Here is a 23,148-nt window from a genome sequence, read left to right as displayed (position 1 = left end):
ATGGTGATATCTTATTAAGAAATAACTCCAGGGCTTCCCTGGTGGCGCAGTGGTTGAGAGTCCGCCTGCCGATGCAGGGGACACGGGTTCGTGACCCGGTTCGGGAAGATCCCACATGCCGCGGAGTGGCTGGGCCCGTAAGCCATGGCCGCTGAGCCTGCGCATCCGGAGCCTGTGCTCCGCAATGGGAAGAGGCCACAGCAGTGAGAGGCCTGCGTCCCGCAAAAAAAACAAAAAAATAACGAAAAAGAAATAACTCCAGTGAATACTGAAAATGTTATCGGACAGAATTTGGAGTTTATCTGAGAGAACACTCTATGGAATCCATGAGTACCACATAATCTCTGTCACCTTTCTTAGTATGAGATTATAAAGTCCTAGAAGACAGAGGCTGTCTCTTATTTGCTCTCCTGCACAGAGTGACATATGCAAGAGCATGGTTACCCGTCAAGACATTCTATTTCACATCTAGAAAAATTCTGGCCTTGCTCCTGCTTTATTCTGGTGTCCCATTCACTGGGCAAAGGTCATTCATGAGGGATCTGGGAGAGTGTTCAAAGAATGGGTGGGAAGGGTGGGGGGAGATATGTCTATAGGCCACACCCCCTTGACACTGCTTGTGTAAATGAACATTTTTCTAGATGTACCTCTAACAGAAATCCAGCATTATGATAATCCTTATTTTTAAAGAAGGCTGCCCTAGTTCTATTTGACATTACTCTTTAGGAGGCTGGATACTTTAGATAGGATTTTTTGGGGGATAGAAGGAAGAGGCAGTTAAGACACAATATGGTTATTTTTAAGATTATATAGCTCTGATAAAAAGCAACATCCCTCTAGGAGAAACACACAGTTGGGAGAATGATACTAAAGAAATGGCATCTGCCATGGCTCCCCATTTATGTTTCTACCGCTCACAATATTCTTTAGTACAGTGTCAAAGGATTTAAAGATTACTCACTGATAAAGACAAGATGCTTATGAATTAAATGAATGTTCTCAAATTAGGACAGATTGCTAGAATGGAATCAACCATAAGCATACAGACTAGGACTTTTATTCCTCTCTCCAAATATTGGCAGATAGCATTTTCTGACACATAATTAGTATCTGTTAAATGACTGACTCAATGATGGACACTGAACAAATCAGGCAACGAGAACTCTGTGAAGGGGATATAGTCCTATTGCAGTCATTTTCTGAGGATCTAACAGTATTTATACTACTAACAATAGGAATGGATACATCAAGTTTCCTCTAATTACTTCTTGATCCCAGAGGATTTAGAGCATGTCATCTCCATTGCCATAAAGGGGGAACATGGTCAAAGAAGGGAAAAAGTTAAGTGTGATGAGCCATGCTGAATGGAACAAAGCTGATGAAAGGGCATTCGGCTATGAAAGAGAAACAGTTCTCATGCAATACTACTCTTCTCTGGCAGAACCTTCTTTTAAGATTCTGGGTGCATCGCAATCACAATGTTAAGCACAGGCAGTGGGTACATAAAAATCAAACTGTATCACTAAGCTTCTTTCTCCCACTTTACAGATGGAGGAACTAACACACCACAGAGAAAACAACTTTCCCCAAGGAAACACGATGACAAGGATTCTATCCATTTCATAATTCCTCCCAAAACTACCAGGCAGCGTTCAATTAAAGACCCAGATGACAGTTCTAGGTGGCAAGCTAAATACATCTAGGTGTTTAAAACATAAGGTAAATACAGATTCAGATTCACCAGCTCTGACTATATGCAGCTAAGAACTTGAGTACGAAACCCCAATTTGCAAAGAACAATGATGAATGCAAAAGACCCCAACAATCAACAACTAACTCTCTTCTCCCCATTGGCCCTCTTCCAAAAGTAGCACTTGCAGGCAGGACCTGAGTGCCACAGGAGTTGCCATCAGTGGTCTTCACCCTAGGTCTGGGTGTTAAGTACTGACCTAGAATTCCTGTGCCAGGAAGTTCCTTCAGATCACAGACAGGCAAGGATCATTCTTTGCATCTGGATCCCAAGCTCAGTCACATCCCAAAGGGAAGCACTCCAGACCTGTCATTTTTTTCCATCTACTGTCCTTGGAATATGGTGCAACTACAACTGAATGCTATTTTTTAAAATACACTCTGTGCCCATTAACTCTTCTAGAGAAACCTTCCCAGCTTCTTTTAAAGTTTCTCCTGGTTGGAATGTGGTATGCTCCAAATACATATTTCTGGTGCCTTTCCAAAGTTTAATCATTTGAAGCCCTCCCTCCCCATACATAAAAAATATATCCTTCCAGCATCATTTGACCGAAGTATAAAGCAACCTGGTTGGCCTCCATGCATCCGATGGCATCTTCCAAGAGTGAAAACTCCACGCAGACATAGCCATAGTCGTAACCTGGGGACAGCATTTAAATACAGACGGGAGTGGTGTTAGTGCCTTGAAAACACAAAAGACACACTTAAATCCCCTGTTTCTGAACCCCTTAAACACAAGCCCTCCCCATAGCCCCCCCCCTCCCCTGTACTAGGCAAAGCTGCTACCCCAAACAGAAAAAAGTACTGAAGGAAAGTCTGGATGTTTCTGGACTTAGAAAGTCATTCCAAAATGGCCTTTTCTATTAACCAAGAAGATTCTTTGCCCTCTTTAGCACTGTTGATCTGGTGAGGGTGCCCCAGAATTGGGTAATCCCACAGAAAGTTCAAAGGGGGACCCGAAACATTTTAACCACAGGCTGAGTCTTCTGGAAAAACAAGGTCAACAAGAACAGGAAAGTATCTGGAAAAAAAAATGTATACCGAGAGAAGAAGGAGAAGCAATTATCTCAAAGCTATACTAATAGTCACCACTTATCAAGCAGAAACCACCTTCAAAGACAGAAGTGCTGACAGACTGAGGCAACTATATACCACAGGAAGCTTCTGGTTGGCAGGGGACAGACCATATCAGGTCTCCTCTTTTTTCCTTGTTTCAACTCAAGTCATAAGCCAGCTAAAATCTTTATGAAAGGAAGAAGGTGTAAAAGCATAAGTAAGTACAAATGGCTGGGTCCAAAACTGTGCTTATGCACAAAGTTGGGGTAGGCTGGGGGAGAGACAGGAATTGTTAGCAATCAGTACATGTTCAAGAATTGTATGTACCATCAGAGCACAAAACACCCTTCACCATTTTCCTGAGCAAGTGTCATTTGTGACTCTCGTGACCCATGAGATGGGAAGTCATGGGATTTACAAGCTGACAAACTCTAACACTAACCCCATCCTATAATTTCCTTGATACTGCCACCATATGACTACAAAAATATACTTATTAAAGCAATGCTCCACAAGTGGCTTCCATGTTTCTGCCACTCTACTGCGTCACAGGATAAAGAAGTTCATCTTTAGGAGTGACACTGTGCAGATGGAACACCAAGAAAAAGATGTGATTTGCTCAAATAAGAAATAAAACTCAGGGGCTTCCCTGGTGGTGCAGTGGTTAAGAATCCTCCTGCCAATGCAGGGGATACGGGTTCGATCCCTGGCCCGGGAAGATCCCACATGCCGCGGAGCAGCTAAGCCCATGTGCCAGAACTACTGAGCCTGAGCTCTAGAGCCCGTGCTCTGCAACAAGAGAAGCCACGACAATGAGAAGCCTGCGCACCGCAATGAAGAGTAGCCCCCGCTCGCCACAACTAGAGAAAGCCCCGCGTGCAGCAATAAAGACCCAACACAGCCAAAAATTTTTTAAACGACACAAATAAATTTATTTTTTTTAAAAAAAGAAATAAAACTCAGGGAAAGAGTAACCACACAAAACCTAGGTCAATTTTGAGCACAAAGTATATATAATAATAGAAAACTGGTATCATTGAATCAAGGTAATAAAGGCCAAAAAAAGAAAAAGAAAAAAAAAAGGGAAAAGGAAAACAACAACAAAAAAGCTAGGGCAAGAGAAAATATAACTTAAAAACAGACCAAACTTGGTGAAATGGGTTGGATCCCTTGTCACATGGAATGAATGGCCTGAAATGTTTTATTATGATATAGGTAAGGCTTTAGATCTGTTACATACTCCAAGTTCATTATGAAATGTTACAATGGTATAATTTGATTCTTCCTTTGAATTTTAGGAAATGACCAGGAAGAAAAGAAAGCTACTAGAAATCTCAGCACCCCCTTAGGTGGACAAACTTTCTACCTGATTTCACAGCTTTGACCAACACAGATTAGAACTAACCCCTGGAATCTCTATTTAAACTTACCACAACAAAATCAGTCTTCTCTAATTAGTAACTATTTAGAGAAATGAAACTACTTTAGAGAAACAGTATATGCATTTGTACATACCCTATTAACAGGAGAAATTGTTTTGTTACATATTTCCTTTCAAGTGGATTTCTTGATTCAACTCAGTGAACATCTCATACATAAAACATTCTGCATTTTGTAAAGGGCTCTGAGTGTTTTTGGGAAACACTGCATAAGAGCAGAAGCAACTAAAGTGCCTTTTATCACCAAGTATCTACTGTAAACATTCAAATGTATGTCCACAATCAGAAAGGGGCAGCCACAGAACAAGCAGATATACTCTAAAGTGTGTTGATTACCTCTACAGAACATTGTCAAAGGAGCATCCAGGTGTGTGGAAAGCAAACCCTCTCCATAGCTGCCAAAATGAAAAACACAGAACACCAACACCAAATTGGCAAAGCCCTGAGTTTCCTTTCTGTTCTTAAAGAAGTAACTATTGTGGCCCAGAGGAGCACACAGAATCTATGTGCAGAAAAAGAAAGGATTCATGGCAACATTCATACTTTGCTAAAGAACAAACAGACTTTGATACTAATGTCACTGCAAAGGAAAAGATACTAGAGGAGACATAATGAGCATCTAGAGCAGACATAATGAGCATCTAATAGCATCTCTATACATTCCTGAGATATTATATGTTGACAATGTACTTCAGATATAATATTTAAATTTATAAGCCCAACATTCAACTTCTTCTGCCTGAAACTTTATGAAACAAAAACAGAAATTTAAAGTTTAGGGAATTCCCTGGCAGTCCAGTGGTTATGACTTTGTGCTCTCACTGCTGGCGTCCAGGTTTGATCCCTGGTCAGGGAACTAAGGTGCTGCAAACCATGCAGTGTGGCCAGAAAAAGCAAAAAAGTTTAACTATAATACCTAAAACTTTAAAAATAAATAAATAAAAATTAAAAAGGACCCAATCTTGATCCAAAGCATTTTGTGTGTCCAAGACACAGAGTTGTACTATAAGGATTTTCATAAATTGCCAAAACGGGTGATGATATCAAGTAATATTTACAAAGCACTTGTAGGTGCAAGACTGTATTCTAAATATTTTACATATAGTTAATCCTCACATGACTATCCTATAAGGTAAATATTATTAACCTCATTTTACCCATCATGGGGAAGCAGTCAAAGAAGGAACAAGTAATTTGTTCAAAATCACCTCAATGGTAAGGAGCAATACCTGGCTTCAAACCCAGTCAGTCCAGATTCAAACTGATGCTATTAACCACTACACTGTATAAATTAATCTGATTTCCAACCTCCACGGAGCCCAATCACAGAAAGGATCCCACATGCCTAAGCACAGATAAGACTATGTCTACAGTTAAGAAATATTGAAATTTGAGCACAACAGTTATTTTTATTCTAAAATATCTATGGCAGAACCATTGTGAGTGGGCCTGACTGTGCAAGTTAGAAAGCATTCACTTTCATGGACTGAATATACTGGCTATCAAAATTCTTCTGAAAAGACAAAACCCCAAAAGTCTTGTTGTAAATGATGGCTATAAAAATTACAATATGATAAGATACTTGATATAGTATATTGAATATAGTATATTTTAAAAACTTTAAAATTGAGAACAATTATATAAAATGTGTATAGGAAAAAGAACTAGAATTAAATACAATGAAGTTGCATCTAATTCAGAGGTCAGAGACAAAAGTCAGCATATGAGATGAAAACCATGCATTTTCAATATCATACTTGAACACCCCAAGGTGAAGAACAACATACCATCTCTCAATATAGGTTAAGTCCAACACTGCCAGTTTTTCCTCCAGCGTCGCAACAGATCACTTTTCTTTTGGCTGACACCAGATGAAGAGGTTGGCTTGCATTTAAGGGCCATAACGTATGAAAAATATATCACTTTAAATGACAGAATCACAGCCAGCATAGTGAACGCTCATACTCAGAGAAAACTGGAGAGACCACCTGAAGTCATAGCCGAGTCACACCCCACCTCTCATGCTCACTCCATGAGAGGGAAAATGGGGTGTGGGGTAGGGGAGAGGAGTTGAGCAAGCACAAGTGAATATACAGAAATCTGAAAATGATGTAATGTGACACAACTGTAAACAAAAATGATTACAGTGGTTGTATTGAGCTAATTGTGATTTTTTTCCTTTAGTTCTCAAATGTAATTTTATAATTCACAGAAAAAGTTCTAGTAGACACAGAAGATGTTCCACTCAGAGACCTAAATGTTCTGAAGACTACCAACCAACCTTGCATTCAGAATTGCTAGGAACCATCTGGAATCATCAAGATGGTAAACTCAGTGTTAACAGTCCCACAGACAAATTCTCACCTAAAAAGAGTAATAAAAAAACCTCTTTTATTACCTTTTTCTTCCATCATCACATGCTGGGAAGAAACCTGGTGGGCTGATGGGTCTTTGTGGCTTATTTGTATGACTATTAAAAAGCATATCTTTCTCCATTTCCTAACCTAAATGTATAGATTTCTCATAGAAATGTGAATGCTCCTTATACTTTTTTTTGCAGTTGAGAAGGATGAGAACAAGGCAAAGGAAGGAAATCTATAAAGCTAATATTAAATTTTCAATTCTTCTCCATCTTCATTAACCATGTGGTTGCCTGTTCCCCAAAAAAGTATCTGTGATAATAGCTAACCAGGTGCTTAGGGGAAAACAAGGTACAGAAAACAAAGCCCTGATAAATAATATCCAATCCCAGAACTAATTCTTTAGTCTCTGTCCCTAGAAAAGCTGACTCAGTGATGCTGACAAACATGGCCCTTGATCATTCAAGCCAACAGTTAGTCTATACCAAGCCCTGTTTTCGTAACCGTTATACACCAAGATTTTTATTTAGGCAAATGAGATGAGCAGCCCTATATTCAAACTGACCAAGAAAAACCCAACTAAACATAAACAAGTCCAGTTGAATTTCCCATTAGGAGAGTACTGGTTGACTTTGAAAAAGGCCAGAATATACATACCAACTATGAAATGTAAAAAAGAATCAGGATTTTAAAGGACACAGGCAGAGGGAAAAATTAATTTTTTAAATGTTATTGGGTATCTTTGAGGAAAAAGAAAACACAGGGATTTCCCCCTTTAAACAAGGAGTAATATTTCTGTGGAAACAAAGCATTATGAATATAAAAAGCACCATGAAAAATATTAATAGAGATTCAAGAGGGCTTAGTTCTATCGGTCTTGTTTTCTTAATTCCATTTCACTGGGAATATAGGTGTTTAGAAGAAAAGTAAAATATTATCAGGTTAGAGATTTTAACAAAAGTCAAACAGAACTGATCCAGGTATCTGAATTCCCATCAATGGAAATAACATGACAAAGGAGGCCTGTGTGAAAGATTTCCAACAGGTACTTTGCTATGTTAAAACCTCAAATGAGTATGTACCTGCAGCTTTCATTAGGAAAATTAGGAAAATATCTGACTTACATGTCAAAATACCATCTGGGAAGAATGAAATTGGCCTATATGAAATCATCACTTTGACATCTTATAAGCACTTTCAATTCTCTCTCCTTCAACTATGCATATAAGGATTGCTGGTTTATAATAAGACAGATGAAACTACGAAGATATGCACTGATGATTACTTGCTAAATTTTTGAAAACTGCATATGGTTCTATTTTATCTAGCTTTCCATCTGCACCAGATGGTTATTTTTTTTTAATATTTTTTATTGGTTTGTATTTTCAAGTAGTTTTCAAAATCCAAAATTAATCTTAGGGCCACTTCATCCTGATGATCCTCGGGCCCAGATTAACATTTGTTAGGAAATTCTCACCCTTATTCAACTCATTAGTTTCCACTGACATTTACAACGCTATGTGAGCACAGAGGAGGGGAGTGTCCTAGCCCTCAGAGAGCTTAGCCTAATGGAAGAGTTATGACAAGTAGATAAGCATACACCATCTCAAAATGCTATGTAAGTCAAAAAAGGGAACTTTTTTTTTTCTGAACTATAATTGACAAATAATATTGTATTACTTTTAGGATACAACATGATGATTTGATATATGTATATACGGCAAAATGATTACCACAATAAGTTTAGTTAACATCCATCACCATACACAGTTACGATTTGTTTTCCTTGTGATGGGAACTTTAAAGATCAACTCTTACTGCAACCTTCAAATATCCAATACAGTACTGTTAACTATAGTCACAACCCTGTATATTAAATCCCCAGGACTTTTTAAAAATCTGGGAACAACTACTCTTTTTAGAGCCAATGATCTAGTTCAATTTTTGTTCACTTGAAAACAAACAAAAAAACCTACAGAGCAACCATCAGGAATAAGATCTGAGTTTCTCCCCCCAGCTAAGAACACTCCAACCTGACAGGAAAGATGGTACAGGAGTGGCAAAAGGATCACCCAAGAGAGGAGTAGGATCAATGCTGAAGCAAACTGCCCATGCAGAGAGATGATGCCAGAACAATAGAGGTCCCAGACTAAGTGGGGGAGGGGGATATTTTCATTTCTGTACACCCAACACTAGCATAATACCCGGCACACGGTGGCGCTCAGTCAACGCCACATCACTTGTAATGAGTATCTTCACTGGAGCAACACACAAAGTAACTTCTACAGTTATGTACATAGGCAAGAAGCTACAGCTAATTCATCATGTGCCCTCAGGCAAGGCACTTCTCTCTGGGCTTGGGTTATCTCATATGCCAAGTAGCAATGATGGTAACTCCTTTGCAGGGTGGTTTCAGGGGTGCATGAGATAATACATTTCAGTACCCCTGTGCTTCTATTACAAAGCACTCTCAGGGACTAAAGATGAGACAGCTGCCCCTGTATTGCTGCTAACTTACTGACAGCACTTGTCCACCATGCAGCCATTTTAAATTACAGGACTGGGCTTCCCTGGTGGCTCAGTGGTTGAGAGTCCGCCTGCCGATGCAGGGGACACAGGTTCATGCCCCGGTCCGGGAAGATCCCACATGCTGCGGAGCGGCTAGGCCCGTGAGCCATGGCCGCTGAGCCTGCTCGTCCGGAGCCTGTGCTCCGCAACGGGAGAGGCCACAGCAGTGAGAGGTCCGTGTACCGCAAAAAAATAATAATAATAATATTTAAAAAAATAAGTAAAATACAGGACTATTCTTGATTAAGATTTACCAAAACCTTTCATCAGATATGCTTGTACATTGTCAAACATACTCATTGTCTGATAAACAAGGTGAGCACTTTCTAGGACTTGATATTAATCTGAAAGCTAAAATGAAAAATTTTCTAAAAAATATAGAATTTTAAATTACTTACAATTATACAAACAGAACACTCTACTCCCTCAACATAACACCATTGCATAGTTTTAGAAATTAAAATTAAGTATGTCAGAATTTTTGACAAAAATTTCTTGAGAGGATCTACTCATCCAATATTTTATTTCCAAAGTTAGCACATACATGTTAACTAATGTTAACTAATACTTTCAGGTTGAAGAAACATATTCCAATACTTACACAAATATTATTTAACCACCAATTCACACATAACCTCACACATTGCTACCAGGAATTTTTGTAGCTTGGCTAATATTTTCTTCTTTGATTTGAAGACAAGCAAAGGCAGGAAATCATTTAATTTGTGACACAAATTCAATTGCTCGGTTATTAGGAAAAAACTAATGAAGCTTAAGCTTCATTTATTAAGCAATGATTTTCCTACCCTGTCAGGGACATTTGATTCATTTTTGAAAATGATGTTATCTAAACAACAAGGTCCTACTGTATAGCACAGGGGACTATATTCAATACTTTTGATAAATCATCATGGAAAAGAATATTAAAAAAGAATGTCTATATGTATATAGCTGAGTCACTGTGCTGTACAGCAGAGACTGGCACAACATTGTAAATCAACTATACTTCAGTTAAAAAATAAATAAATAAAATTAAAATCATCTTATCTTGTCACTTTCCCTCACCAGAGAGCTATGAAGTACTATTCAGCAGCTCCCACCCCAACTCCTGTACCATGGGATTTTCTAACATGTATCTGACGACTGTGACAACCAACATTCATTTCTGGTAAATGCAAAAGCACTGGTGGGCATTCAAATAAACATGAAAGGAATTTTTTGTTTTGTTTTACTTTGTTTTTCCTGTTCCCCCTGCCCCTAAAACAACTGAATGAACCATGAAAGATATAAACCAAGCCAATAAATATCTTTTTTTTCTCTTTCCAGTCCAAATCTAGTTTTTAAAATCGTGGTCAAAACAAAAACAAGGGCTTCCCTGGTGGCGCAGTGGTTGAGAGTCTGCCTGCCGATGCAGGGGACACGGGTTTGTGACCCGGTCCGGGAAGATCCCGCCTGCCGCGGAGTGGCTGGGCCCGTGAGCCATGGCCGCTGAGCCTGCGCGTCCAGAGCCTGTGCTCCGCAACAGGAGAGGCCACAACGGTGAAAGGCCTGCGTACCGCAAAAAAAAACAGTAGGTCCCACAAAACCAAAAGAGGCAATACCACAACAAAACTAACATTCTTTCAACAGAGCCAGGACTAAGTTCTACAAACGAAATATTACCATTTCCCCTATCCTGGTTCCTAAGGTACATTTTGAGGTGGTTTAGAAGTCACATTTCAGACCACTCTAAACATCTCAAAGTGCTCCAGATCATTTAAAAACTCCCCTGAAGGCAAAGCAGCCCTCTTTTAGTAAGGAGAAATAGTAGAGAAACTTCCCCAATACTGAGACTGAAATAACCAAGACCTTCAAGGCCTCCAAAGGTCTCCTATGTAGAAAACAGCTTCTCTCTGAGAATTTACAAATTCTTACAACCCAACTACATTTTTAGAGGTTGAAAATATTCTTTTTAAAAAATATGCATTGGGGGCTTCCCTGGTGGCGGAGTGGTTAAGAATCTGCCTTCCAATGCAGGCGACATGGGTTCGAGCCCTGGCCCAGGAAGATCCCACATGCCGCAGCGTAACTAAACCTGTGTGCCACAACTACTGAGCCCACATGCCTAGAGCCCGTGCTCCCAACAGGAGAAGTCACTGCAATGGGAAGCCCTTGCACCGCAACGAAGAGTGGCCCCCGCTCGCCGTAACCAGAGAAATCCCGTGGACAGCAACGAAGACCCAACACAACCAAAAATAAAAAAATATAATAAAAAATAAAAATAAAATAAAGTGAGTCTTTCATAGACAGCATATAGTTGGATCATGTTTATTTTTTAAAAAATGCATTGGAACAGAGGTACAATGAGCCTTCCAGAAAGCACACAAAAAAGGTCCATCTGTATGCATTTTTCTCTACTTCTTGTCTGATCATTTCCTATAATACCCATGAAAAGTCTTGATTTATTTTACTTCTCTGAAACTCAGGGGACATCACTTTATTTGCTGATCTCTTTGACCAGTGATTACTTTCAAGCATTCACTTAGGTGTTATTCTCTTTTAATCCTGTTGCCTCTAAAAGTTGTCAACCAGTTTTCAAGAAGGCTTATTTTTTAAAATTGAGATGTAATTCACATACCATAAAATGCAGTGGTATATTCACAAAGTAGTGTAATTCAGTAGTGTACAATTCAGTAGTGTATTCACAAAGTAGTGTAACCATAACCACCAAATAGTTCCTAAGAGGCTTGTATTTAAATTAGATAGAAGACCTAAGTGATAACCTAAGTAAGAAACATGGAAGTAGGGAAAAATTGCTTTAATTTACATTCTGAGGGTAGAGAATGTAAGCTAGAAAGGGCGAGTACAAATCAGATGTTCTGCAAGGGGAAAGTTAAAGGAAGAAGCCAATGTACTTTAAATCCCATAAATAGTTTTTATGGATGGCCTCTATCTACTTCCCATTGAAGGTAACTGTATAAATGACTTTTCCTCCCTGGACTGAAGCTGGGACTCAAGCAGGCTCCTGCACTATGCAGGCTGATTAACGACTCTTTTCTTCTTGCTACCCCATCAGAGGGAACTCTTCAGTGAATTCTTCTAACTACCAAAAGGCACAGGAAACCCCATACAGCCTTATACAAACTAAGATTCGGCCAAAGCCACCTAAGCATTTGACCAAAAAGACAAGTGAGGACTATAGCAATTCTACCTAAAGAAGAGTGAGGAACTCAGAAAGGCAGTGAACTGACACAGGGCTATAAACAGAGTTCAAACACCTTCTGCATTTCAGAGAGGCAAATTCCATCTCAGCCAAAGAGTTCTAGGGAAGAGAATATAACTTGCCAATTAAGGCATCTGCTCATCACTGTCATGCTATACTGTCACCTGTCTGTTCTACCTACAGATGTCCTGTGTGGTTTAGATAGAGACCTCCAATGCTACATAGTCTACCAACCAAAAACTGCCAAGCTGGTGGTCCCTGCTTATGAATAACTGATGCCTTGGGTTGCGAAAGATGTCCCATTCTCAGATCCAGATTAAGACTCTACACCCAGGACTTCCTTGTGGCGCAGTGGTTAAGAATCTGCCTGCCAACGCAGGAGACACAGGTTTGAGTCCTGGTACAGGAAGATTCCACATGCTGCAGAGCAACTAAGCCCGTGCACCACAACTACTGAGCCTGCGCTCTAGAGCCTGTGAGCCACAACTACTGACCTGTGTGACTAGAGCCCGTGTTCCGCAACAAGAGAAGCCACTGCAGTGAGAAGCTCTAGAGCCCATGAGCCACAACTACTGACCTGCGTGCCTAGAGCCCGTGGTCCGCAACAAGAGAAGCCACTGCAATGAGAAGCCCGCACACCACAACAAAGAGTAGCCCCTGCTCGCCGCAACTACAGAAAGCCCGCGCACAGCAACGGAGACCCAACACAGCCATAAATAAATAAATTAATCAATCAATCAATTAATTAATACCATATTAAAAAAAAAGACTCGACACCCAAAAGCCCCAAGGAAAGGTAGCATGCAGGGAGCCCAATAAAAAAGTCAATAAAAATATTAAAACTTCCCTACCAGGGCTGCAAACTACCACTAACCATCCTTGCTAACTTAAGGGGTTTTAATAAGGAAGCTTAAATTGAAGAATAAGCCAGCTCCCAGAATACAAAATGAGTTTCATCTTAAGTGTTAGGAAAGTTAACTACCCCAAAGAAAAAGATTAAGTAAAACCAGAAATTATAAAGTCTTGCTTTCCAAAACAGTACTGGGATTCTACTTTAAAGTCAGCAACAAACCCTCAAAAGTACCCAGCCCTGACCAAGCCCTGAAAACATACTTATATCCTCTTAGGCTACCCCTCCCCTTACTAGCTGACAGACCTAAACTCAAACTTCCCTTAGTCACTAACCCTTAGTGCCTTACTGCTCCTATAAATTCTACAGGGACCTCAAGCTATCATTCCCAATAGTCCAGTGAGCCCCTATTCTGCAGTAAGTACCACACCACCTAATGAGGTTCAGAATACATCATCATCAGAGACAACTCGCTCATGTCTCTGCTCATGGTACTTAGCCAAGTTGTCCATTTCCAGAGTCTACACCAAGGTAATCTCTCAGGAGAGGTAATCCCTTAAAGTGAGGGTAAGAGTCACAAAACATCCATATTCTCTAACAGGACCTTCTACTCAAAGTCTTTGGGATGGGAAACGTTAAAAATGAAATAAACAAGACCAATCCCCAGGTAATGCCAAGGATGACTAAAATTAACCCTAGTTCCAGCACCTCTCCCCAGTTCACCTGATCCCTCTAGGACCGCATCACAGGATTCTTCTCCAGGTGTACTGTTCTCCACTCAGCCATAGAGTCCATCCACTGCCTCCACAAGACCCACCCAGCCCTAAAAAGTGCCTCTTGGCTTTCCAGACATTCTTATTTTTAAAGCTCAGCCACCTTTCCTTAAGGCTCATCTGTAAACACCCTCCCCAAATGTGGTACCAAACCCAGTAAGTCTCCTGGCTGAAAAGATCTTCTGTAGTTTTAGAGATGTGACAGTAAGTGTGATATTTTCTGATTTGTCAGTTTTCCCCTAAGAACTAAAAGTTTTACTTGTCTATTCTGTAAGTGCCAGGAAAAAAACCCAAAAATGTGTATTTGCATTTTCCAACTATAATTTATTTTTTCTAAATGATGTTGAGCTACTCCATCTGGAATACCATAAACTATGCATGTTTTGTATCATCCATGTCAACCCATTTCACAATGGATTTCTGCCCCTAAACTGAAAGATTCTCTTAGAGTTTTTTCTTTTCTTAAGGAAGGCACTTCTGTTTCATCAACACAGACGTAAAAACTCAAACCATTTCAATTGTGAAAAATGAAAGGATATGAGCCTATTCCCTTAACAAATGCAGAGAGCCTCTGACACTTTCAATATACCCAAAATGCTAGGGTACGAGACCAAGTGACTTGGTTGCTGCAAATGCTTACTTCCTAAGAAGAAATTTCCTTCACAGGGTCACAAAAACTGTGTCCACTCACTATATGAACACTGACAGAATCAAAGCAAGATATTGCTTCTTCCTACTAACACCACCCTATTAACCTTCTAACTTTCTGACACTACTTAATGAAGCAGTACTAAAACAATTCTGTAGTACTGCAGTTTACTGTAAGAGAGTTACTTTCTATGTCTGAGACTTATTAGGAAACATAATCCATAAGCTATATTGTTTTTACTTAAATGATACAAATTCCTTTGGGAAAAAAATCACAGCAAGCTTTATACTGTCAGTATTCAAGTCCATCTAAAAATCAACAGCAGTTCTGTCTGCATTCAAATATCAGAAAAACACTGTGAGAATGCGAACATCTACAACGATTCCAAGACCTCTGGAGGAAGTATGCTACATAAACAGAAAGAACAACTAAGAACATAAAATAACATCAACACTACTCCAGTTCCTGCCCCAGCTCTGTACAGGAGAACTGATATCAGGTAGGCAAGGCCCTGCCATGGGCTCCTAAGGCACATATGCATTAGGCTTTTCTACTTACTGAAGGTCCACTTGCTTACTGTCTATTTTAAACGGTGCAAAAAAGTTCTAGAATAAAGACTATAAACAAATAATCAAATGCAATCATTCTCACAATTCAGGGTGCATCAAAAATCGCATGGAGGGGGCTTCCCTGGTGGCGCAGTCGTTGAAAGTCCACCTGCCGATGCAGGGGACACTGGTTCGTGCCCCAGTCCGGGAAGATCCCACATGCCGCGGAGTGGCTGGGCCCGTGAGCCATGGCCACTGAGCCTGCGCATCCGGAGCCTGTGCTCCGCAACGGGAGAGGCCACAACAGTGAGAGGCCCGTGTACCACAAAAAAAAAAAAAAAAAAAAATCGTATGGAGGGACTTCCCTGGTGGCACAGTGGTTAAGACTCCACACTCCCAATGCAGGGGGCCCCAGTCTGATCCCTGATCGGGGAACTAGATCCCACATGCATGCTGCAACTAAGAGTTCACATGCCACAACTAAGGAGCCTGCCTGCCGCATCTAAGACCCGGCACGACCAAATAAATACATAAAATAAGCATTAAAAAAAAAATCGCATGGAGGGCTTGTTAAAGCAGAGATTGGTAGGCCCCACCCCCAGAGTTCCTGATTCAGAAGGACTAGAAAGGAATCTGAAAATATGTATTTCTAACAAGTGAGAGGTAGTACTGACACTGCTGGTCCAGGATCCACTCTGAGGACCACTGCTCTATAGTTTGTTGACAGAAATAGTTCATTGTAGTCTTTATCTTGCGAGATTTCTGCTGATTGTTTTAAAATAGGATACATCAGATTTATGTCAGTTTTTCATATTTTTATTGGAAATAATTTCCAAGTTACAAAAAAAGTTGCAAGAACAGTACAAAGAACACACTCATATGCCCATTACCAGTTTCATCTATTGATACATGTTGTCATATCTACTCCCTTGCTTCTCCATATTCATCAAATTTTTTTTCTAAACCCCATGAGAGAAAACTGCATACATCATGGTCCTTTACTTCTAAAAACTTCACTGTGTATTTCCTAAGAATAAGGATGTTCTCTTACATAACCACAGTAGTTACCAACTTCAGTGAATTTAACATTGATACACCACTGCCACAATCAATATATAAAACAGTTCCATTATGCCCCCCAATTCCCTTATGCTTCCATTTTACAGTCAACTCCTCCCCCAATACCTTGGCAACCACTATCTTCTATTACTATAATTTTTCTTTTGCCAGAATGTCATATAAATAGGATCATACAGTATGCAGTATTTTTTAAAATTATAATCAAGTACAGAGAACACAAAATGTACCATTTTAAAGTGTACAATTCAGTGACATTAAGTACATTCACCGTGTTATGCAACCATCAGCACTATCTAGTTCCAGAAGAACATTTTTATCACCCCAAAAGGAAACCCCATACCCATTAAGCAGTCACTCCCCTTTTCCCTCTTCTCCAGCCCCTAACCACCACCAAACTACCCAATCCATTTTCTGTCTCTACAGATATGCCTATTCTGGATATTTCACATAAATGCAATCAGACAATATGTGGTCTTTTGTGCCTGGTTCCTTCACTGAGCATAATGTTTTCAAGGTTCATTCAAGTTGTAGCATGTATCAGTACTTTATTTCTTTTCAGGGCAGTATGTAGCCTTTTGAGTCTAGTTTCTTTCACTTAGCATAATGCCTTTGAGATTCATCCATGTTATTACATGCACACATAGTTTCATCATTTTTGCTGCTGAGTAGTATTCCATTGTATGTGTATATCAGAGTTTATTTGCTCAGTCACCAAAAGACATTTCATTCCTGGTACTTTCCCCAGGAATATAATCATGTAAGTCAAGGTACTTTTACAACTAATAGGGTTATTATATATTTGCACATGGCAATAGAAAAACTCAAACGTACACAATATGTGTAGGTTCACAGTCCCTTATCTGCAATTCCAAAATCTAAATATCCCCTAAATACCAAGTTTTTGGTAAATTTTCAGTGAAGTCATTTGGAGACAAATCTTGATCTATATACTACACTTAGTCTCTTTATAGTCATCTTCTTAGTAAGAATATTCATTTTGCTGCAGAAGTATTACGTCTGATACACATCCCACTGGGAGAAATAATTCATGTATGAGCTATGTACCACATTACCTTTCTATATTCAAAAAAATTCATAAATTCATCTGATCCCACAGATTTTGGATAGAAGTTGTGGCCCTGTACTTACACAGCTCTAAATGAGACAAAAATTAAACTGATATTACTTGAGTCAGTGAAGAGGCATTAATGTTTTCTCTGTTACAGACTAGCTCCCCAATACATCAACTAAAAGGATGAACTCTACCCCACAATCCCCCTCTTATGATCAACATCCATCCTACATGGTCTCTGCAGGTTATCCTAGCCTAAAAAATTGACTGCCATTTATAAAAGACACCATTTCTACTAAAATTCACACAAAACCTTTGAACAAGTAAATGTTAAAGTTCTCAGAACATCTGATTGTTTCAAGGTATGTTCTTCAGCAGATATATAAGAGTGCATGGCTGTGAAACCTAAACTACCCTTTAATGCACCTCACCTGAAAGGAGACCACAGCTGCTCTCCATATACATTACTCCACATACACCACGTTATTCATTCCAGGCATGCTGGGAACCCATCAGGGCCTGGCAGAGTGTCAAGAACTGGGTAAACAGGAGGGAACAAGACAGACGAGGCTCCTGCTATCATGGAGCTAACTCTCTAGTGAGAGGAATAAGACACACAAAACCGCTGAGAAAAATATCAAAGTGATAAATCCTATGATGACAAACCAAGATACAATAAAAAATGACTGAGGAGTGATTTCAGATTGGATGGTGAGGCAAGGTCTCTGAGAGTTGAAACTGAAGTCAAGAACTAAACCCCAAAAGACAAGTGAGGATCAGTGGGAAGAGCAGTGCAAAGGCCTTGACAGAGAAAGAAGTCTTTATTCGCCAAGGACTAGAGAAAGGCTCAGTGTGGCTACAGTATAATAAGAAAGGTGGAGAGCAGTATGGGATGAGGTCAGACAAACAGCCAAGGGCAAACTCATGCAAGACTGTGTAAGTCAAAACAAGAAGTTGGGAATTTCTTCCAACTGAGATGGAAAGGTGTTAAAGGGTGTTAGGCAGGGGAATAACATGATCTGACTGATAATTTAAAAAGTTCATTCTACTTGCCACACAGTGATGTAATATGGATAACATGGGACTGGTAATCCAATCCATTCATTTCAAAAGGTATATATATATATACACATATATGTATGTGCATATATATTTTTTTATTACACTATCACTTCATATATTAAAATGTCAAGAAAAGTGCATTTCCTGAAAGCTGATTTTTTTTTTTAAACCACTGTCCTGTCTTGAATGATTTCACATGTGTATCAGTATCTCTGGTGTGCCAGCTACAATTTTAATAGCTACCACAGCCAGGAAATTTAAGAACTCCCTCTGTGAACCATGTAAGTTAATGTAGGTTTTACTCTGCTAATAAATCTGACAATACACATAGAAAGTCAATGACTACTACAGAAATGGAAGAACTGCAATTGCTGGTATTTAAACATCAAGACATGTCTTTTTCCTAAAAATACCAATACTTAACGAAAGCACAGTTCATGAAACAACATAAAAGCTGAAATTATTACCCTATGAGTCAAAAAGCAACGGCAGCCTATAAATTCTATTTTTAATTCCCAAAGTTAATAGTAAATCAAGAAAGTATGTATGAGACACATGCCCCTCCCTGCCAAAAAAGTGGTGTGCAAGAACAACTTAACTACTCTTAGTCACGCTTCCAAAAATTTAGAGTTGACATATTTAAAACAAAGGAACAATAGCTTTCTGAGAAATAATGCTTCTGAGTTTGTTGTCAAATTACAGAAAAAAAAATTCTGTACTTAACTCAAACACCAGATTATTTCAAGCACAAAAATTTATTTGTGCTTGAAATTTGTGGATCGTTTTCCTCTGTAGAACCAATCGAAAGAAGCTATCTAGTTAATGCAAAAATTTTATTCCATGGTAAACTGTTTAAAAGTAAACTACTCAAAAATATGGCTTACTCTTACTTGAAGAGTTCTTTAATATGAATTACTGAAATTCTAAGTTTTGTGAAAAGACTAATGCTCTACTTCTTCAATTTAAAATTCTGCAAAATAGATCACTTAAATATTACCTTTTTAAACCATTTCATATGTGTAGTCCTAAAAATATTGGTCCAATACCTTGAGTGCATGGCATTTCACTTTTGATTACTTTTTCTGTAATAAGATTTGAAGAAACTGACCAAACCTGGTACTCTAAAATACTAGGAGGATATTCTGAAAGTCTAATCAGCAGTTCAGACCACAGAACAGAGGTCAAAAAGAAAGCTCTTCTGGATCTATTCATGGGTTTCAACAAAATAGCTGTTGCAGGAGTCTGTTCGCAGAATAAGACTAAAATTTCAAGAAACCACTAATTTGTACAATTTCTCTGGAAAGTTGAAAATTCCACGCTGAAGAAATGAAATGTAAAAGTTTACATATAGTAAGATAATTAAAATCTTACCAGGCTCAAACGTAAACATTCCACCACCATGAAGAACATAAGCAGTAAGTTTAATGATTCAATTATATAAAATATATTTGGGGACAAATGCTACAACACTCACTTTATATCTCACAGGCACTCAGAAGAACTGGAACATGCATCTTTATTGCCCATGCGTGGAAGAACATCCACAAAGAACCACAGCTAACACTAAAGCTGGCTGTTATTTGAAGGCATCAACAGGAGACTTCCGAAAATCTTAACTATGGTTTCTTAAAAAAATTTTGAGTAGCACAAGATGCAGAGATCTGACAAAGACTCTTCCTAACCCAAGGCTGCATGCAAGTCATGAAACTCACCTGTGTTATACTCCTTCAACTGCAAGTCCTTTACAGGCGTGCCATCAGGAGTCCGAAAGGCATTAAGAATCTGCAAGAATATGGTATGTACAGTAATGATACACATCATAATCAAATACTGAATATTATATTTCCCCTAGTGGCTTTTATTCTACATAATTTAAAGCTATGATTACTTTACAAAGGCAAAATTGAGCCATACACACTCCAGGCATTCAAAAACTGCTGAATAAGTAGAACATAATTATTTAAAAATTCTCAAGTACATAAAAAAAGCAGAAGAGCATAACCTCAAGAACTCAAGCTCTGAAATCAGACTGCCTGTATTCCAAGCCTCTCCTGCTCATGTGCTGTGTAACCTTTCAGCATCCGGATTCTCATCTTTTAAACATAAGATGATGCACTGAGCTCTTTCCAGTCCAGGGCCATGGCACCTGAACTCCCTCAGCCTGGTCAGTTCTTCTCCCCATTTTCAAATGGACTGTTCTCTCACTTGCATTCAGGCCTGGGATCAAATGTCACTTCCTCAGTGATGTCTTCCCGAACTACCCAATCTAAAATAGCCTATACCCCAATGATGCTCTAAACCCTTACTTTAGTTTCCTTTTTTTATTATCCATGGAAGCAGTGACTTCATAATGTTCACTGCTATATCACTCAGTGCCTAGAACACTGCCTGGAATACAATAGTGCTTAATATTTGGAATGAATCAATAAAGAGTATGTGTTTCATAGGATGTTGTGATAATTAAATGAACTAATGCTTGTAAACATCACACACTGCCTAATACAGAGTAAGGCACTGTCTGCTCTGTGTTGTATATTCTGACCAAACTCTTCCTTAAGGTCATCCATAGTTTAGTCACCAAGTCCTTTACCACTGAGGAGTTAGGCAGATCCCAGTTTTTACTACTGTCAATAAACTGCATCTTTATGTATCTTTATGTAACTGCATCTTGGATCATCCCCTAAAGGACGATTATCAGGCCTAAGGACAGCAATCATTTGTCATAATTTTTTTTTTTTTTTTAACAAACCTCACCTCAGTTGAGTACATGTGTAACTGGTGAAAAATGAATGAGCTCTATGGATTACACCAAAGCCAATTTCCTGGTTTAGCTACTGTACTACAGTAATACAAGATGTTGACACTGGGGGACGGGCAGGAGAAAGCTGGGTGAAGGATAATCAAGATTTCCCTGAATATTTCTTTACGCTTTCCTGGGAATCTACAATTTTTCAAAATAAAAAGTTAAAAAAACAATTTTAATTGATGAAAAGAAAGGAAAAGGAAAAAAGAAAATAAGCCTTACCTCTTCTTTTGATGCATTTTCAGGCACCCCATTTAATCGAATAAGCTTGCTTGGTTTCTCCTCACTTGGGCCAGTCCTATAATCTTGATCCTTGAATCCAGAATAAAAAATTATTTTAGAAACAAATACATGTTAATGCGCAAAATGAAACAACATGAAATACAGGTACTCAGGATCAAAAATCAAAATGACTTATATCATATGAAGATATGAAAAATTATAATTGTCTATTTTTCTGAGTTCCAAAATTTGATTTCTTTCTTTCTTTTTTTTTTTTTCGTGGGATCTTAGTTCCCCGACCAGGGATTGAGGCCGGGCCCCAGCAGTGAAAGTGCTGAGTCCTAACCACTGGACTGCTAGGGAATTCCCCCAAAATTTGATTTCAAATCATTAGAATACAAGTGTGCTAAGACCCATGGTCATTGAGGGAATTTTAAAATAGTAAAGCAGAAAATTAAGAGAAACAACACTGAATATGACTTTTATAAACAGGAAAAAAAATCACCTAGATTCTCAAAACTAAAATTTTCTTTTCCTGAATGATAAAACAGCAAATAAATAAATAAAACCAGATGTCACTTATCAAAGATGTCAACTATAAACAAATTCCAGAACAGTCAAAAGGTGTCATCTGACAATATAACTTAACAGTACAATTCAGAGAAATCTGCATTTTCCATATTCACAAAAGTCTCAGCTCTCAGGGCTTCCCTTGTGGCGCAGTGGTTGAGAGTCTGCCTGCCGATGCAGGGAACGCGGGTTCGTGCCCCGGTCCGGGAAGATCCCACATGCCGCAGAGCGGCTGGGCCCGTGAGCCATGGCCACTTAGCCTGCGCATCCGGAGCCTGTGCTCCGCAACGGGAGAGGCCATAACAGTGAGAGGCCCGCATACAACACACACACAAAAAGTCTCAGCTCTAACTGATCCTCTTTCATTTCAACAGTTATAAAAAGGGTTTAACTTTTGGGAAAAAAAAGTCTCCTATAACTATGTGACCACACCTCCCAGTTATGCCTACTCTCCTGGCACAATTACAAATAGTGTCCTCTTTTACTCTTTTTTTTTTTTTTTTTTTTTGCGGTACATGGGCCTCTCACTGTTGTGGCCTCTCCCATTGCGGAGCACAGGCTCCGGACGCGCAGGCTCAGCGGCCACGGCTCACGGGCCCAGTCGCTCCGTGGCATGTGGGATCTTCCCGGACCGGGGCACGAACCCGTGTCCCCTGCATCAGCAGGCGGACTCTCAACCACTGTGCCACCAGGGAAGCCCCCTCTTTTACTCTTGAAAGTGTCCTGACTTGAACAATAAATTATATGGCCATCCACCTCTAACATTCTCAAAATCCATTATTTGGTTAGCATGTCTTAGAATTACTGTCCAAAATAACAGAAACTTCAATAGAGATGGGTAATACCTATTTTAAAAGATAATATTTTCAATGTCCAACTGCAAACATAATTCTCCTCGCTTAGATTATATATACATTAGATTATACATTATACATACAGAAATTCAACATTTAAGTCAATTAAGTTAGCTTCAACAGAATACTTGCAACATTAATATCACCGCCTCATAACTAGGTATTCTCTATCTCTATATCCTAGGTATTCTCTAAATGAGTTTAAATAAGAAAATGAGCCCTAAACAGCCACAGGCCTGACCGTGTAAGAGTTGAGAGAACCAACTCGCAAAGACAAATACTTTCAAACTA

At 39.2% G+C, this 23,148-nt stretch overlaps 1 protein-coding gene across 3 annotated transcripts in view; it reads right to left on the bottom strand.

Annotated features, from left to right (window-relative positions):
- Positions 1-23,148, bottom strand: part of RBM6 (RNA binding motif protein 6) — a 107,359-nt gene that overhangs the window by 57,267 nt on the left and 26,944 nt on the right. For 2 of the 3 annotated variants that reach the window (XM_027098732.1, XM_027098731.1), the window contains exons 4-6: positions 21,434-21,523; positions 20,121-20,190; positions 2,316-2,389 (exon numbers count right to left, since the gene is read on the bottom strand). Coding sequence is in view for 1 of the 3 variants with exons in the window: in XM_027098731.1 (XP_026954532.1) it covers positions 2,316-2,389; positions 20,121-20,190; positions 21,434-21,523 (234 nt within the window). In the remaining 2 variants the exon portion in view is untranslated. The remainder of the gene's footprint in view (positions 1-2,315; positions 2,390-20,120; positions 20,191-21,433; positions 21,524-23,148) is intronic. The other variant, XM_027098733.1, reaches the window with a different exon arrangement.

The sequence above is a fragment of the Aethalodelphis obliquidens genome, unplaced genomic scaffold, assembly GCF_003676395.1.
Source record: "Aethalodelphis obliquidens isolate GAN/ISIS:26980383/991018 unplaced genomic scaffold, ASM367639v1 scaffold125, whole genome shotgun sequence".
NCBI lineage: Eukaryota > Metazoa > Chordata > Mammalia > Artiodactyla > Delphinidae > Aethalodelphis > Aethalodelphis obliquidens.
The sequence above is the reverse complement of the archived record's forward strand: the minus strand, read 5'-3'. Positions and strand labels throughout refer to the sequence as shown.